Source organism: Juglans microcarpa x Juglans regia, chromosome 4D (assembly GCF_004785595.1).
Source record: "Juglans microcarpa x Juglans regia isolate MS1-56 chromosome 4D, Jm3101_v1.0, whole genome shotgun sequence".
NCBI lineage: Eukaryota > Viridiplantae > Streptophyta > Magnoliopsida > Fagales > Juglandaceae > Juglans > Juglans microcarpa x Juglans regia.
The window spans coordinates 25,880,928-25,899,088 of NC_054600.1; the positions used below are offsets into that span (position 1 = coordinate 25,880,928).

General features: G+C 36.0%; 3 protein-coding genes across 3 annotated transcripts; 1 reads left to right on the forward strand and 2 right to left on the reverse strand.

Moving 5' to 3' along the window:
* Positions 1 to 406: 406 nt before the first annotated feature.
* On the reverse strand, positions 407 to 3,478 carry LOC121259983 (short-chain dehydrogenase/reductase family 42E member 1). Its single transcript, XM_041161825.1, has 5 exons — positions 3,193 to 3,478; positions 2,451 to 2,793; positions 1,748 to 2,019; positions 1,323 to 1,519; positions 407 to 921 (listed from the first exon to the last, which is right to left on the reverse strand). Exons 1-5 carry the CDS (start codon positions 3,380 to 3,382, stop codon positions 487 to 489), a joined length of 1,437 nt encoding a protein of 478 aa, XP_041017759.1. The 5' UTR covers positions 3,383 to 3,478; the 3' UTR covers positions 407 to 486.
* A 1,438-nt stretch (positions 3,479 to 4,916) lies between these two features.
* LOC121260036 (heavy metal-associated isoprenylated plant protein 28-like) lies at positions 4,917 to 6,219 on the reverse strand. The gene is made up of 3 exons (XM_041161898.1): positions 5,913 to 6,219; positions 5,548 to 5,620; positions 4,917 to 5,331 (listed from the first exon to the last, which is right to left on the reverse strand). Exons 1-3 carry the CDS (start codon positions 5,916 to 5,918, stop codon positions 5,135 to 5,137), a joined length of 276 nt encoding a protein of 91 aa, XP_041017832.1. The 5' UTR covers positions 5,919 to 6,219; the 3' UTR covers positions 4,917 to 5,134.
* Positions 6,220 to 8,457: 2,238 nt separating this feature from the next.
* Positions 8,458 to 12,433, forward strand: LOC121260029 (increased DNA methylation 3-like). Its single transcript, XM_041161889.1, has 3 exons — positions 8,458 to 8,690; positions 9,891 to 10,847; positions 11,756 to 12,433. Exons 2-3 carry the CDS (start codon positions 10,580 to 10,582, stop codon positions 11,977 to 11,979), a joined length of 492 nt encoding a protein of 163 aa, XP_041017823.1. The 5' UTR covers positions 8,458 to 8,690; positions 9,891 to 10,579; the 3' UTR covers positions 11,980 to 12,433.
* The last annotated feature ends 5,728 nt before the right edge of the window (positions 12,434 to 18,161 follow it).

The window sequence follows — 18,161 nt, forward strand, 5'->3', positions numbered from 1 at the left end:
AGACTCTGCTTTTTATTTGCCTGTCCTTTTGTTTGTGGGTTTGGTCCACGAGTTGCTCGCATCTAATACAGAAGCCTGGCACACAACCACTCTCTACACCATAAATGATGTGTTTGCATTTCAGTTTGTTTTAAGTAGCAGAACTCAATTCAGAACAATTCTATCTGCGCTTATGTGGGAGATAAAACATGCACGTGTCACGAGAATGTACAGGATTTTTCTCCAAAATAGGTAGGAGGAAACTCCCTTCAAATAATCTATTTGTTTAAATTGTCGAAGTGTTCCTTCGTTAAAAAAACATGTGATTCTCACATATTAAAAAGGCATGTCAAATTCCTATAAAAAAAAAAAAAAAAGAGGCATGTCAAATTTTGATGCTGCAACTTTTAAATGTATGTCAATCACGAGAGGATCACATTTGTTTCTATTATGTTTAAAACTAAAGATGTTGTCCATAACCATACGATAACACAATTAAAGTGCTCTTTATTTCCTAGCTCTCTTCAGCAGAAAACGCAATGAAAAGATCCCTAGTACAAAAGTCTGCCAAAACCACCCTCTAGAATTTGCGGGATCCACCCTTTTTGCAAGGTACCATGCGTATATGGCCTCACCGACGTGTGCTGCTGCCGAGAGAAGAAATACCAACCTTACTGTCCTCATTGACCGGAAGAAGGTAAGACTGATAGCTCTGAAGAGTGGCACAGGTCCTATGTCTGGTAGGAAAGCAGCACAGAACAGTGTGCTCATTCCAATAACACAGAATAGCCACGTATATATGGAAGGCCCATCAAGAGTTTTCTTCTTTCTCTCTTGCCAATAAGATATGGTTGCAGACATGCCCTCTCGAGGAGTAACCATTGGAACATAGCCAAGCTCCTCCTTTGCTTTAAGGAAGGAGAAATAATGGGTAACACCAACCTGTCAATGGGCGACAGATTCAGCAAATATGTCAAAATAATATATACAGGCACAGTAACCAAATTCATCATTACTTACTAAACCAAAAAGAAAGGAACTCCATGATATCTTTACAGTTACATATTGAAGAAGGATAATGATATAAACTACCAACATTCAATAGCAATCGATTCATCCAGGCTAGCATAGAATGATGGCCATCTTAAATGCTATACTGAAACAAACTCCTAATCTAGATTCTACCGCATTATGCTTTTATCAACTATATGACCTACAAAGGGAGCCAAAGATGAAGCCTGGACTAAAGAATAGTCAGATCTCATGAAAAGAGTACGACTAGAATACAACATTGGACCCATATACGAACCAGAATTTGAGTACGCAAGAAAGATGGAACAAACCTTGTATACTTCAGCAGGAAGGATCAATGGCTGAGGAAGCCACCATCGATGCAACCATGGATACAATATCGTATAGACTGCCCAGAAAATCTTCCCTAGCCGAAGTGCATGGGAAACAGACAAGGAAGCTTTTGGCAGGTCATAATCCAAACTTCTGAGCAGAGGTTGGAGGAATTCAAAAGTGTTCACCGGAGACCCTGTGAAAAGAGTTCTTCCGTTCACAGTTTAAGCATCGTTCTCATGATCTATAAAACTTAAAGATGCAGTTAAAAAAAAGAAAAAGAAAAAAGAAAAGCTTCTTTAATTGCCAGCTTATGAGAAATTTTCCCAAGGATAAAGCGCTAGTTTACCACTAGTTCTAATTCAGGTGTTGGAGGAACAAAGGAAAAAAGCTTTGAAAGCATAATTGGGTTCTTAGTTCTTACCATCAGATACGAAGTATGGCTGACCAGCAGCAACAGGATGTCTTTCTTTCCCCGGGATGTCATCCAACAGTCCCATGCTTGCCAATATTAGTGCAAGTACAAGGTTATCCACATAAATCCAGTCTGTTTTTACTCTTGCTTCACCAATTTTGAATGGCAGCAGACCTAACTTTGCTAAGGATACTATCCTTGGCAGGTGTCTTTCTTCACCTGGTCCATAGATAGCAGCTGGACGAATGGCACAGGTATAAAGACAATTTCCGTCCTTTTTCCTACACATAAAAAAAACCGCTACTAAGATAAAAGGCTCAATTTAATTGAAGGAATAACCCACAAATGGTAGTAAACATCACATGATATTGCAGAATACTAGCAATGCTACAATACAAATTCTCTCAATTGTTACCATGTTTCTTTCCTACAAATCGATCCACAGCGATATCATCAGTTGATAATTGTATCACCACAGAGTATGCACATTACTTTATAGAGTAATGCTACTTGTAATGCCACCAGGGTAATAGCCAAGTAACACCACTATTGTGACAGGTGTGCATTATCCATAAAAATCTTGAAATGAATATGGCTCTGAAAGTGGTCACATGCCTGCCCGATAGCAACATCTAAATCAAAGAAGCCACACCCATGCACAACTCATGAGGATGTCGGAGAGAGAATTCAAGCATAAAAAAACAAAACTTACTTAAAAGGACGACCATTGTTCTTCAAAACAAACTGTTCTGCAATTGATTTACTACGTCCATATGGATCAACGTGATCATCCAATGGGAAATAAGGTAAGGCCTCATTGCCATTCACAATCTCCTTTCCCCCGAATACAACGTTGTACGTGCTCACATAAACAAGCCTTTTGATCCCATACTCGAGGCAAGCGTCCAAGATATGACAGGTTCCATTTATGTTGACCTCATCGACCCGACCAAATTGTAGCATTTCTTTCCCGGACATGCCGTATGAAGCCAGGTGGAAAACGCAATCCGCACCACGCAGAGCTCTATCAACATCCTTCTTTCGGACAACATCCCCTACATTACCATTATAAACATTTTGGGTCAAATTGAATCGCAAAGACCATAGAGCTATTATTTCATTCAAGTTCAAGAAAACAAACTGTAATCAATTCAGCTTAAAATCATCTAGAAATCTCAAGATAACTCCAATAATTAAAATTAATTAACTCGAAGGTTCAGGTTTTGCTACCCCAACATACAACTTAATCCATATCTTCCTGAATTTTATGAAGTCAAATATAGCCCAGATCTGAAGCATTTAATACCTATCCCGTAATTTTTATTTTTCAAAAAATCGACAAGACGTAAATTTCAAAGCAGTCACTAGTCAATCAACACAGGGCCCCAAAGGACAATTGACGGATAAAGCTTACAGAGAAAAGAACAAGAACAAGAAAAGGCAGAGGATCGGACCCTGGATGCAGTGGACGCCACGGTTGATGAGATGCTGGGACCAAGGGGATGAGGTGCGGAGGTCAAAGGCTCGGACCTGGCGAGCACCTCTTCTCACAAGCTCCAAGCAGAGCGCGGACCCCACGAATCCGAGCCCACCGGTCACCACGAAGGTGTTTCCTTCGATTCCTTCATTCTCGCTCAAATGCATTCTCTCTCTCTCTCTCTCTCTCTCTCTCTGCGAGTTCCGTTTACTCACTCAGAGTGACGGTCTCTGTCTTTCGCTTGTAGACGTGACAAATGGGGGAGCCAGCTGTTGTGTTGTAGACATGCGGCGCCACCTGGCTACTTGCCACCTTTGAAAAGTCGTCCTGGTTGTAGATTTTCGAGTCGAAGTATTAAAATGAGAAAGATAAACGCAACCTTTGGAACAGAAATTCAGCTAAACTAATGAGATTTATCTTATTAATTTTTTATAAAATATTAAATTTATCTTAATTAATTTCATAATTTAAACATATATTTTAATTTATTTATATTTAAATATATTTTAATAAAACTTATAAAATACTATTATTTATTGATCAACTCAAATCATCTGAGATCATATGCATTTAAACGGCAAATGCAGCAAAAATTTATTTAGATCAAAAGTCTTATTTTTACATATTAAAAGGACTACATATTAGTTATGCTAAAAAATATTAACGTTATATTTTTTTTAATTATAATAAGTCATACCATAAGTTATGTATTAATACACTAACTTGTACCTAAACTCAAATAAAAAACTAGTTGCTCAGTTTTAATATTTACAAAAAACAAAAGACTAATTTTACGTTTAATCCTAATGGTCTTATTAGAGTTATTACACAAGAAGAGGGATAGTATGGAGATAAGATTATTATTTCCTTCTTTTGTTAGTCTCGTTTCATCTTTTAAAATGCTTTCTTTGGTATTTTCTTTACTTTTTATTTAATTTTAGAGTAATGTAAATCTCGTTCACTTTCGTAAAAAAAAAGTGAAGTCTATTATTAAAAAATAATTTTTTTTATAAATTTTAAATTTATTCACTTTTTTAAAAAAGAGTGTCATACTAGACTTACATACCATAAAGATTGTTTAATTTAATCTTAATTAAGAAATCTGATAGTTTCTCAAAATGGATATAATTAATCCACAAAATTAAGAATTGTGTCTATTCAAACGAAAGAAGGGACATATTGTATAGGAAAATGTTAGTATAATTTTCAAATGTGCTCACTCATATATTTTAGTTATTTATTTATTTATTTATTTTTTTTTAATGATTAATGATGTTTAAAAAACACTTAAAAGAAAAAGAAAAAAAAAAAGAAAAAAATCATTTGCACTAGTGCACATACTTAGAGTGGATGGTTTGGATAATGAATTGAGATGAAAATTAAAAATTAAATAAATTTTGTTAAAATGTTATTTTTTTAATTTTTAATTTTTAATTTTTAATTATTTATTATATTTTATTTAAAAATTTTAAAAAATTATAATACTGATGATATGACTTCGCATAGTATATATGCATGAGAAAGCAGTCCTCGAAGAACCGGAGGCTGGAGAGGCCAGAGAAAAGGTTGTCCTACGGAAATCTTCTTTTCATGTCTATTCATAATAAAATAAAATAAAATAAATAAAAAATACCTCAATTCCCAGTACATAATTCAAAAGGCTTTTTAATTTAATACCATATCAGGTCTACATCACTTGGCAAAGCAGCAAAACTTGAAGACTTCCATTTCACTCTTACGTATGTATCTTCATTGAACATGGGACAGTTCTTTTGTAAAAGAAAAAGATGACAGATATTTAGAAGAAAAAATGGAAAAACGAAGACATGACAGATAGACATGACCTTGGTATATGATCCAACAAAGAGTATAGAAAAGAAAAGAAACGAAAAGAAAGGAAAATGGGGAATAAAAAACTTCTAAAACAAGTTGAAGTTGTTGAATCTCAAGCTTCCATAACTGGCACTGGCATAAGCACTGAGAAGCTCATTTTGGGCAGACCAGAAGTCAGCTTTCAGACCACCTCTCCTTACTGCTTTAAGGATTTTGTTCCGATGTGCGTATCCTGTGACCACCACCTTATGACTGTTTGCATCAACTTCCACCTTCTCTATACCTATTATTCACATGATCACCAATCAATCAAGCACACGACCCAGATCATTTGATGAACAAAAAACAAAATGGGCAATTAATGATTCATGAAACCAATGCTCGTGGGACTTGTTCTGCTAAATCAAGACTGCAATCTTGAATAAAATGATTGCCATGCAGTTTGATTATCTGCATGATTTGGCTGTTTTCAAAACGCTTTACTGAATAATATACGTACCTTTCAATTTTGACAAGCATTTCCTCAATCTTTTCTCATGTATGCCGACCATATCCACCTTCAATTCTACAGTCTGCATGCAAAGCAATGCATTAGGCTAAACTTGGGCATGCTACAGACACAACAATTGTAAAGGGTATTTAATGCAGTGGAACGTAATTCAAATCAGTGTATGCAAGACCATAATGGCCACTGCAAAGTCTTGAGTGGAGTGACAACAGAAAAAAGTGCATCTACTTGCAAATATGAAGGGAAAATCAAGGAAAACGCTCCTTTCACACACTAGTTTCGCATCCTAGCTTGTATTACATGCATGTAAACTGTGACATAAAATGCTGTGAAACTCCACTTTTGCAATAATTTACCTCCATTCAAAACTCTAGATTGGAAATATGGTAAGTCGATGAGATACTGCAGATGGGAGTGGAGCAATAAAGTGAAACAAAGACAAGGGATTAGGCTTAGGTGGGGAATTAATGAATGAGACAGACAGGGAATGCCAGGGACTTATATACATATAGCAGAGAAGACAAAGGAGTTAAAGTAGTTGGAGTAAACAATAAAGTCGGTCCTGGTTTTGGGGTCTGCTACTAGAAGTCTAGAACTAGGAGAAATCATCTGCTTTGTCTGCTTTGCTTTTTCAAAGAGTGAATGAATCACAACCAGACACAAAAACCAGAAAACAAGAAAACGGTTAACATGGAGAGAGGGTTTAGTAGTACTTGTGAGAGCCCAAGCTTCAAGGCTTTCGCGTCTGCGCAAAGCAATGTGAGTCTCAAGCATTTGAAATGATTGGCTTTGACGGGTCCAACTTCACTTTTTCTTGGCCGGGATCTTTGTCATGGGTTGGGAATTTAGGATTCTTTGTAGGAAAAATGTAAACAAGTATAAACCCACATCTAGATCAGATGCTTCATTCCTGATCAGATGATCTAATCCCTACATTTTAAGCCAACAGATTGGAAAAGTTGCGACTAAGTCATGAAATATGGCACGTCTTCACCGTTCTTTTTGTGATAAAGTGAACTCTTTCCTTGTTGGGTTACACTCAGCGTATGACACACAGTGAATCAGTGATCGTCCACATTGCAAAATGGAAAAAAGGAAAAGGGCAAATCATGAAAAGGAAAAGAGAATAAAAACTTCAACAAGCTCAAGAAATAATAAACTGCACAGCAAGTTTGGTATTTTTGGGTATTGTATGAGTATCCTTAGAAAGCAATGATGAACAGAAGATGATCTCTGGCTCTCTGCATTAATCCCAATGAGAAATAGTCATTCAAACACAGATTGCTTCTTAAAAGTCAGGAACTAAAGACACTGCGCGCATGTACTTGACAACTTGTGTGGGGGATTACTCTTTGGTCTAAGTAACCCTACAACAATCATCGATCAACCTGATAAAATATATGTCATTTCCAGCTACGGCTCGGGATAATATTGATCATCAGAAACATATAAAAAGCTGGATGGATAGGGCCCGACAAAGATTCAAATCCCGAATGCTTGGGAGTTTGGGATCAACAAGAAGAATGAAGGAGTACTTGCTTTAATTTAGAATGAATCTGCGTCTCGAACTTCTATATATACCGACATTTCTTGAGAATCACATCGCATGCATCATCATCATATCATGTTGGTCATACCTTGTGCTTTTTTGAAACGACTTGCTGTCGACACGCCGCATTCTGATCTATTGTGGGGAATGCAGACGAGTGTGATGCACTCCTAAACGAACTAGTTGTAGACAAACGTGGGACAAATTCTTGTAGACGGAAGTCATGAGGTTTGAATATTTCCCGGCGATAAAAGCAATGAGGGTCTAAAGTTTCAATTACACAGTATAGAAAGATTATAATACAAGATAAATTCAAATCCCGGGCGTTCTCGTCAAAGTTTCGTCATGGTTCATGTTGTATGATAATGTAATGATATTTTAAGACCTAAAGGTATTACATTTCCAACGTGTTGAGTCGTTGACAGATGGTCAAGGGTATTATATTGGGTACATTAATGGATGGGCGTTACAGTTTCTTAAAGTTTACCATGTTTCCTAACTCAACTCAATGTGCTTTGAACCAGATATTGGGAACTAACGCTGTCTTCAATTCTATACTCAAATTTGATATTCTAATTCAATGAGAGATGTAAAATACTGGGGGTTGTTTGGATTGTCAGAGCCTCTCGACTCATTTTATCTAATTCTTACAATTTTTTTCAACTTCTACACAAAATACAATAAATAACTCAATATTTTTAAATCTCAAAACAAAAATAATATTTTAACAATATTTTATTCAACTTTCGACTTTTATATCATCTTATCTCATGTCGTCTCAACTCATTATCCAAACCTCTCATAAGGCCTCGTTTGGTTACACAAATCATTTCAACTCATGTCATCTAATTTAATTATTATAATTTTTTCAAACTCTACACACAATAAATAATTCAACATTTTCAAATTCTAAAAAAAAAATTATATTAAAAAATTATATTCTAACAATATTTTATTTAATTTTTAACTTTCATCTCATCTCATATGTGTAACCAAAAGAGATTTAAATAATCTTATAGAATCTAATATTATTAAAAGATATTGTCTATTTGCAAGTCGTGTGGATAACAAGTTTTAATTTGTAATAAAAATTTATTTTTAAGCCGTTTTGAATAACACATAATAAAATACTTACATGAAATAATTTGATTTAAAAAAAATTAAGATTTGAATCTTATAAAGTAATTAATCTAATTATTTAAATAATGTGGATGATATGCTTTGCAAATAACTCATTTGTAAGATATTTTATTTTTAACTTTTTTATAAATTAAAATCATATCATCGACGATGCGTCCTCTGGACCGATTGATGTAAAACTTAGAATAAAATGTTAATCTTTTTCTGTAGACCCGATGGTGAAAACCGCTAGTGGACCGCATGAGGCTCATATGGTCGTGAGTCGTGACAAACCCCACTCGGAAACCCAACTCGTATAGCCTCTGGAGAGACCAAAATCTGTTTGATTCTCGCAGTAAAACAAGCAAACACCCAAGCTTCCCCTTCCAACTTAGCAGCGGGACGAAGACAAAACCGTTCTGAGCCCATTCCGTGAATGCAAAACCAAATACTCACCAATTTTCAGGTTTTCGCGCTATAGATACGGTAAATTTAAGGTTACATATCTCAATTTTAATAATTTTGTACGGTTCTTTTTTATGGTTTAGTTTTGAAATTCCGTTTTATCACTGCAATGCATGGATGTATAGCTAAATGTTGAATTGAAAAGGTTGAGCCCGTTTCCTCTGAGAACTTCTTCAGTTAGTGTACGTACTATTTTGTGTTGGAAAATATGTCTTTTGTATACGGAATTGTGGTCTGTGAAGGGAGACTATAACTTTGACTAGGGAGTTTGGCTTCCACTGAGTTTAGTGCAGAGCATTGTGAAAGCACAACTTGACACTGCCAAGTGAGATAGATTTGTGATAGTTTTATAGACTTGACTAGGTTCATAAGAAACTGGGTTTTTGGTAGGCCAACAGGTGTGTCTTTTAGAAGAAGAGAGGGAGCTGACACTAACATCTGCCCCTATTTGGTAAATTGGTTTGAGTATATAGTATATGGATTTTCATAAAGGAAAAGCCTAAACAGCTAGTGTACCACAATTCATCTTCATCATGGTGAGATTTTATCTAAAGATTACTTATCCATAAAAAGGGAGAGATTTGATCTACGAATCTTAGACTAAGATCATGAAGTTAGTGCAGATTTTACTTCTTAGTGAGACACACAAAAGGGATTGACTTGTTCAAGCCCAGGGCAGAGGATGATGATGATCACAACCATCAAGCACTGGGGGGTAGCTGGTTTTCCCAATCCTAAATTAGCTCCTCTGGCAAGACTTTCATATGTTAAGTACCATCACTATTGTAGGTGGGATCTCACATGGATGGCTGACATTGATTTTCTTAATTCTTATATAAGCGACTACTTACCTGCCTAGGACTGATTGGTTTCTTGCTTGAAACAATAGTAGTACTTACGTATGGGCTAACAGGTCACACTTAGGCCCATGGTTGATACCAAACTTCCCTCTCACCTGGTTGACAATATAACATTTCTTCCATAATTGCAAGATTGCATTCAGTAAACCTAGAGGAATCATTTATGTTAAAGGAGACAAAGATAATCTGCTAGATTTTTGCTGCATTTCAGTTAACAATAATGACAGTCAGAGTCAACATAATATTGACATATCTTGACCAGAAATTGTAATCTTGTGCTTCTTGTCAGGAAAAAAAATACTGATCTTGCTTCTTTGTTTACGTGTTTCACAACCATACAGGAGGTTAGTTCAAAGAATGGGCTTGGAAGAGAAAAATGGAAGTTGTGAAAGCTCAGTCCAACCATCATTCGATGACCAGCACTTTGTGCTTAACTTCATAATGAGCACTTGCTTTGGCCCAGATGTCAAGTCTGATAACCCAAGCTGCTGATTAATCAAAGGTTTAGCACCATATACATTGAGTGATCTGGGTGCTTCATATGCCAGCATTTCTCTATTAGAGAGGTTATATTATTATATCCTGAGGAATGCTAATCCTGGCCTGGTCTTAAAACAATATGTTGCATATGTATATAAAGGGCAACCTTCCTTCATTAAGTCCTGGGTCAATAGAGGAACGGAAGCACTTCACAAGTATTTTTCCTTTGAATCTTCATAAACAAATATGGTTCCCAGCCAGCTTCAGGATTGTGAAAGGAATTGTACTTATTAATGATCCTATTGTAGTACATATGAAAGAGGAGGATCTGGAAAGGTTCAAATACTTATCAGGTTTACATAATTTGAAGATAGATATGGATGAAGCCTTGTGTTACAAATACGAGTACCAAGCTGGCAATGGCAATGGTGAGCAGAATTGCATGAATGGTATGGAGGCAGCCTCAGAATAAGCTACAAAGGGCAATGGTGATTCACCAGTAAGATTTCAACAAAAATGCAAGAGAAGGCACTGCTGTGACCCTCGGTCAATGCCAGCATTTCCCCACGTAATTCCCATATCAAAACATCAAAGTAAAAGAGGAACTCTCCAGAGGACTTATAAACTAGATGGGCCTGTCATGATGCCTCTTCTCTCTATTCCAAATGTAGAAGATTGCAACTCCCCTGCTGCTATTGTTTTGACTGGGACTGCTAGAGGAGGGATGGTTGGGCCACCTGTTGGTACCGTGGACATTGGTACCAGCAAAGATGCTTATTTATTCCGAGTTGCTCTACCAGGGGTCAAGAAGGACAATTGTATGATTGTCTTCTCTCCTCATAGCCCTTTAATTATTCCTGGAAAGATTTAATAATTATGATAGGGGGTAATTTGTATGGGCATTATGTTTGTGGTCATCCTAACAGGGGACCTCCTCTGAACTTATGGGTAAGGGAAAGCCAAAATAATCTCTAAGTGCACCTAGTATAACTCGGGTGCATCAGTGAGGAATTCTTTTTATCCACCATATAGCAATTTAAATCACCTGCTTTCTGTTTCTGCACATTATTTGTTTGATAAATTATGGATCCCTGTGGTTGTCCTGGTGGAGACGTCCTCTGAGGACTCAGAAGGCGAGATGGGACTTGCACCCAATATGTGCAGAGGCTACATTCTAGATTAGTCTGTGTATCCTGGTCAGTGATGCTTATAGTTTGTGGTCAGCATTTCCTCTCAAGTGTTTCTTTTTAATAGAAGAATAAAACATCCTATGGTCAGTCCAATAATGTCATGGGGTTCATATCTAAATATAAAAATCAATAAAAAATAGTCTTTAGTTCGTGACAAGCCCTGAGGGTTTAAGAGGCCTTGCGGGCTTGAACACAGACCTCACCTGTCTCTCATCCCCACACTTGGTGTGAAGAAAAGGAAAGCTATTGCTGATTTTCAATGGATAGGTGTTGTGTGCCTTGTTTCCAGCAGGGTATGGGTGGTATTTTAAACACAACAATTCCTTTTTATGTTGACCATCGTACTGACACATTTCCCTTAATGTTACTACAGCAAGGTGCTTGATGACTCTTCTCAATTCTATTTATTTCCTCTCTTTTACACAATTTCTCAGATTTACTAAGTGAGAATAAAATATTGCCTAGGAGATGAGGAACAGCAGTCCCTGCTCCCATTTCTGTCATGCAGATGCGATTAATATCATTTGTTGTAGCAGGTCAGTTCAGCTGTGAGATTGAATCTAATGGGAAGGTTCACCTCCGAGGGATAACATCGGGTGGAAGAACTATAAAGAAATGCTGCCGTGTTTTCCAGATGGAATTCCAGCAACTATGCCCGCCTGGACCATTCACGCTCTCATTCAGTCTTCCAGGACCTGTTGACCCAAGGCTTTTGCTCCTAACTTCAGATCCGATGGCATTTTTGAAGCTGTTATTTTAAAACAAGAGTGATGCCATGGTTTTAGGTACATGCTTTAGCTCCTGTGGTTTGTGTGCCATAGGAAGATAGAGGTTGCTCGAGTTTTGTTCTCATGTGTAATTACTCAAAGGTATGCTGATCATAGCATGCAAAGTTGCATGGGGACATTGGTTTCAAGAAGGTGAAGCAAAAATATGGAGATTTATTAAAATGCAGAGTGTGCTTACAAAGCCAACCGTAGGTAGTTTGCTATTTTGCATATGATGCAGAAGTTGTAACTTTTCAGTTTTTGCATACTAGTTAGTTATTCGATTATCTCATGGAGATTTTGGGTAAATTGATTTCAACATTTGTGTATCCTTAACTATACCTTGTACTTCTGTTACTGGCTGAACACCTTTGTAAAATTGAAAACGTCACCGTTTTGGTGATTGCCTTGGGAAGTCCACAGCTACAACACGGCCATGATTTTCGACTTGACATGAGTCACATGACATTATCCATAATTAATGTGTACTTCATATTAAATATGGTGACAAAATCTTCTTGATTGTTTGTCGAATTCTAAAGTTTAATTTTAAATAAGATAAGTGTTCTAGCGATTTTATAAAAGTATATTCGTAATTTGATTATTTTTTATGTGATCTGTTAGATCTACTTTATAGTAAAAATAATGTTATAATCTAACGTAGTATACTAAATTATGTCAGTTTGTGAGTTTACTTTTGTGAAATAGTATTTCTATTTAAATAATTGCTACAATATTTAATAATTAAATTTATAATTTTTAAGACAATATTAATTTTGACATGAATATTTTAATAATTTCTTGGTCCATTGAAGCTATTTCATTTTAGAGTTTATAAAAAATATTACATTTCATTCACACACCACAAACTAACATATAATTTATCATTTTTATCCTTCTATTAAACACGCGTACTTACACAAAAATAATAAATTACATATTGGTGCGTGGTGTAGGGCACACTATCCATATAGAGCACACTATCTAAGTCGTTGTATAGAGTACATTATCCATATCACTTATATTGTAAGATTTGATTTATAAGATTCAAATTTTAGAATTTATATTTCAAATAAAATTATATCATGTAAACATTTTACTAAATATACTCTACACACCACTTAAGAATATAAATTTTCTTGGTCTTATCAACAATTAGAGTAACCTCAATTCTAAATATTGTGCTACAAAGTTGTTGGGTGGGTAAAACATCAATTAATTTAATTTGTGGTGATCACTTCCCACCAAGTAGCATCTTTGCTTTGTAAGAATCAAATTTTAAAATCTATATTTCAAATCAAATTATATCATGCAAATATTTTACTAAATATACTCTACACACCACTTAAGAATATAATTTTTCTTAGTCTTATCAACAATTAGAATAACATCAATTCTAAATATTGTGCTACAAAGTTGTTGGGTGGGTAAAATATCAGTTAATTTAATTTGCAGAGATCACTTCCTGCCAAGTAGCATCTTTGGTTTGTAAGAATCAAATTTTAGAATTTATATTTCATATCAAATTATATCATGTGAACATTTTACTAAATATACTCTACACACTACTTAAAAATATAATTTTTCTTGATCTTATCAACAATTAGAGTAACCTCAATATTGTGCTACAAAGTCGTTGGGTGGGTAAAACATCAGTTAATTTAATTTGTGGAGATCACTTCTCGCCAAGTAGCATCAGAGAGACAGACTTTGACGTGGCAAACACTGATTTGTGTTAAGTCCATCCGCTAGAGCTGCACTGACCTATGTAATTTCTCTCCAACAACCCATACTCCTCTCGCGCGCGCACACCTAAGAGATCGTCAATCGGTAACGCAATCGTTTTACCCTCATGCCTTACTCGCCAGTAATATTTGTGACTATCATAATTACTTGTATACGATTCTTCGACCTTCTTTACTTGTCATCATGACCTGCTTTATATTCTCGTTTCTTTGTTTTATTTTAATAAATAACTCAAACAGACCTAGGGTTTCGGTTATATCAAAGCTACTAAATTTAAAGATAAGTGATATTTGTAATCATAGAGTGAATAAGCATCTCATATTTTTTTTAAAAAGTGAGTAATATAGGATCCGCATAAAAAAAATTAAATTTTTAATAATGAATCTACTCTTTTTAAAAGGAATGTACAATACTTATACAATCTTAATTATATTTAACATTACTCAAACCTAAATATGAAATATTTAGAGTATATTTTTATACAATTCCGCTACCTATAGAGGAACTGGCGCACTTTGCGCACCATAGCTGACGTCGGCTTGTTTTATTAAAAAAAAAACAAACAAAAGAAAACACGAAAACTCTTTTTTCCTTTGGGTTTCGTGCTCAGCGACTTCAGCAAAGCTCTTACTACGCCTCCTTCCAGTATTGCTTGAGGCTTCATCAAGACCCCATCCCTTTAATCGAAATAAATAAAAATCAAGCCTTTGAATTGAAACCGAAGCAAACTCCAGAAAGGAAACCCAGAACGAAGCAAGCATACAGCTAATAAGCGTGAAGAGAACGATGGAGTCGTGATCCATGAATAAGAGCAAACAAAACCGAGAGAACGGTATGGTTGGAGAATTGGATTAGAACATAGTTGTTGAATCCAATATTTCAAATTTCTTATAATTATATATCTACATATAAATTTTGATGATAACAAATGAATTTAAGTATAAAGAAATCTTAAGTTCAAGTTATCTACACAATGGAGCCAAGCACATCAATGAATCAAGCATGAATAAGAAATAGAACAAGCTTATAAATAAAGCTCTTAGAGTAATTTTGTACATCTCTTGATAAAATTCGAAATTGGATTAAGGCTCAAAATTAATATTTTCTCATAAAATATCAAATTACATTTTCCACATGTGCATAATTAAAAATATGAAATTTGAATTTTTGAAAGATTATTGATTATCATATTTCACATGTGTATCATGATTAAAAGTTTAAATTTTGAAAATTTAAAAAATGATTGATTGTCATCTTTCACATGTGTATGATTTATTTGAAAATTTTGAAAAGTAATTGATACTTTTTTTTACATATATAAAAGATAGATGATTTTGTTTAAAGATTTTGAAAAGTGATTGATATTCTGTTTGATATATGCAAAAGGTTAAAGGTAGATGGTTTTGTTTGAAAATTTTAAAAAGTAAATAATGCTCATTTTGTCATATGCAAAAAGTAAAAGATTAGATTTGAAAATTTTGAAAAGTTAGTGGTGCTCCTTTTTGACATGTGAATTTTTTTAAATTTGAAAATGAAATCTCATATGCCTATAAATAGCTCAATTAAAATATTCAAATTAACAACAAGAGCATACACACATCAATTGCAAGTTTTACAACATTCATTCAAAGTTTTCAATCTCTATTCTCTAAACATTGAGCTTTAACCTTTATTCATTTTGAGAGAGATATAGTTTGTGCTGTATTATTCTTATTTCACTTATTGAGGAGTATTTTCTGATAACCTACTCACTATCAGCTCTTGTATTAGTAAACGAATGCGTATAACTCTTGTGCGTGTAGAAGGTGCTCTATACATGGAATAGTTAATGTGAGATCTCTAGTTTCACTTGATTTTTAATCCTTATTATTTTGAGGTGTTATTTTATTTTAATGTGTTAATTAAATATGTTATTTGTTTTGGTATTTTATTTTAATTTAATTTAGAGAATGTTATTTTAATTATTTGTATTGTTTTTATTTTTGGACTTGTGTTTATTTTTGGGCTTTTTATTTGCTTGATTATTTATTGGGCTGTGTGTGTGTTTTTCTCTGTGGGCTGTGGGTGTGTGTGTGCATTTTTGGTGACCCGAAATCCGACCCAGCCCAGCAGGGGGCCCAGGCCTTGTGCGGAACACGGCCCAGCCGTGCGGCCCGTGAGAACCCAGTCTCTTCATTGTGAAACGGTGTCGTTTTGATGGAGCCTTAGCTCCATCTTATTTCCTTCTCTCGCGCCGCACTCTGCTACCTTTCTTCCCGATTCTTCTTCTTCTTTTTTCTTCTTCATTTCTACTTCTCCCACCGGATCTTCACGCAGCTGCTGCCGAAAATAGATCCCAGTCGAGAACCACCTCCACCTACGTCTCACTCTCTCGTGTCGTTCGGCATGCACCCCGAAGGTTTGCTGTCAACCTGTGGCATCGCACGGTCACTTGCTCTTCCGCAAGCTCCTCGGTGGCGATGGGCATGGCTTCCGTGAGTGCCGCTGTGCCACGCGTCCGCGAGAGGACTTCTTTTTCTCCACGGCATGTTGCCGTTATTTCCTTCCTCCACCGTGCGACACGCACGCCATGCGAACCGCCATTTTTGGCCTATAAGTAGACCACGGCTTCTCATGGTTTGGGGATCTCCATTGGAGTGTGCTTGGTTTTGCTTTGGATAAATTAATCGGGATTTTTGGTGTGATCCGAGAACAATTTTCTCTTGAAATTTTTGGGTTTTTGGTTTGTAAATCCGTGAGGTGTTGGGATGTTTGCCGAGCTCTTTGTGCTTTCAAAATCTTGTATTTTGGTTGGGTTGTTGTTGAGTTTTCATCTGGTTTAGTTACAACCCGTGAGTTGAGAGAAACGGTTTTCAGCCGTGAGACGCCGTCGCCACTGTTGGCAGCACTTCCTTTCTCGTGATCTTCCAGATTTTTATCAATTTCATCGTGTGTATGTAATTTTCTCTTTATTTAAATATTATTTGTAATTTCTCAATTTTATAAATAAATTGTTGTATTTATTGGCTTTATAAACTGTTGTTTATTTGTACATTATTGGTTTGATGAAAATGTATTGTATTTGTTGAAGTATTGGGCTTTAAATGGTATTGTGGAAAAATGGGCCTTGGGCCGTCAAAGTTGTTGGGATTTTAAATGTAATTGGGCCTTGGGCCGGATTAGCGGATGGGACTATGCGTGTATTTATGAAATTGTGTTTCGGCGTTTATTGAGAACTTGTAAAATGAATTATTTAAATGCGTATTCTAATAAACTGTTGAAAAGCATAAATTATCATTTTGTTAAAATTATGCGGTAATGTCACGAAGTCTGTTGCATATTGATACTGTTGCATGGGTGCGTGTATTTCACGACCCCAAGCCGAGATGAGGCATTATCTCGGTGGAGCTTCTCTGGTCACTCGGAAGCGTAACAGACTAACGTGACATCCTCTGAGTTGTCGCAGGGCGACGACGGGAACGGACGAGACGGTAACGCTCTCGTACCGATTCCGTGACCTTTGGCTGGCGAGGTTAGAGGATGCTTGGCCATGTACGCGCTGGGAGCGGAACTGAGCATCGCTCGTTACGAAGTCTCATGCACGGACGTTACCCGTAATGTGACGAAGAGAGCCAGGGTGTGCGGACGGTCCATAGGGGAGACCGTGGTGCATGCGTGAATTCATAATAAATATGAATGAGACAAAAATAGAATTTTTGAGTGAAAGAATAAAAATGATATTTTTGAGAAAGAAATGTAAGTTGTTATTTGTCCGCATGGGAACACGTGTTTGTATAAATATGTTTTAAATCTCTTGGATGTTATTTTGGTTAATTACTTGCTGAGATGTCATAATCTCATAGTGGTGTTTACCCTACGGTTCCGTTTTATGGTGCCGTAGAGTTTGACGCAGAGCCCGAGTATGAACCTGAAGGACCGACTCTGCCAGAAGCTTAAGTCGCTGTTATGTTGTTCAGCGTTTTGGGACTTGTTTCTATTATGTTATTTGCTTTCTTTAAATTATCTGATGGAAGACTGTAAAATATTTGTAAAGTTATTTTGCTGTTTTATGAACAATTCTGGTACTTAATAAAGAAAGACCCTTTTATTTTCACCGCTGTGAAAATTACTGTACATTTTATGTATGTTGTACACACTTTGAGCACTGAGAGTTATTGGGGTGCGTGATCCGTGTGGTCATCATCCCGGTGTCACGAACTCCATAAAAATAACACGTGGGGGTTGAGGGCGCCACAGTTAAATCTCCACGTGCAATGTGATTGCAAGTATAGAAGGTGTTCTACACGTATTCTTTGTAGTGGTACCGCTCAAAAGTATAATATGTTTCTATCTCCACCTGAAGGAGGTTAAATAGTGAATTCGGAAATCCTCAAGGGATAACTTGAGACGAAGACGTAGGCAGTATGACCGAACCTCGTTAAAATACTGA

Excerpts from the sequence above, each read along its gene's own strand:
- LOC121260036 (XM_041161898.1), bottom strand. Across the intron at positions 5,332-5,547 it reads ATGCTTGTCAAAATTGAAAG|GTATAGAGAAGGTGGAAGTT; the intron begins GTACGTATATTA and ends TGTGAATAATAG.
- LOC121260029 (XM_041161889.1), top strand. The coding sequence starts at position 10,580 with ATGCCAGCATTTCCCCACGTAATTCCCATATCAAAACATCAAAGTAAA. Across the intron at positions 10,848-11,755 it reads AGGGGTCAAGAAGGACAATT|GTCAGTTCAGCTGTGAGATT; the intron begins GTATGATTGTCT and ends TTGTTGTAGCAG.
- LOC121259983 (XM_041161825.1), bottom strand. The coding sequence starts at position 3,382 with ATGCATTTGAGCGAGAATGAAGGAATCGAAGGAAACACCTTCGTGGTG. Across the intron at positions 2,794-3,192 it reads TGGCGTCCACTGCATCCAGG|GGGATGTTGTCCGAAAGAAG; the intron begins GTCCGATCCTCT and ends ATGGTAATGTAG. Across the intron at positions 922-1,322 it reads TTCCTGCTGAAGTATACAAG|GTTGGTGTTACCCATTATTT; the intron begins GTTTGTTCCATC and ends GCCCATTGACAG.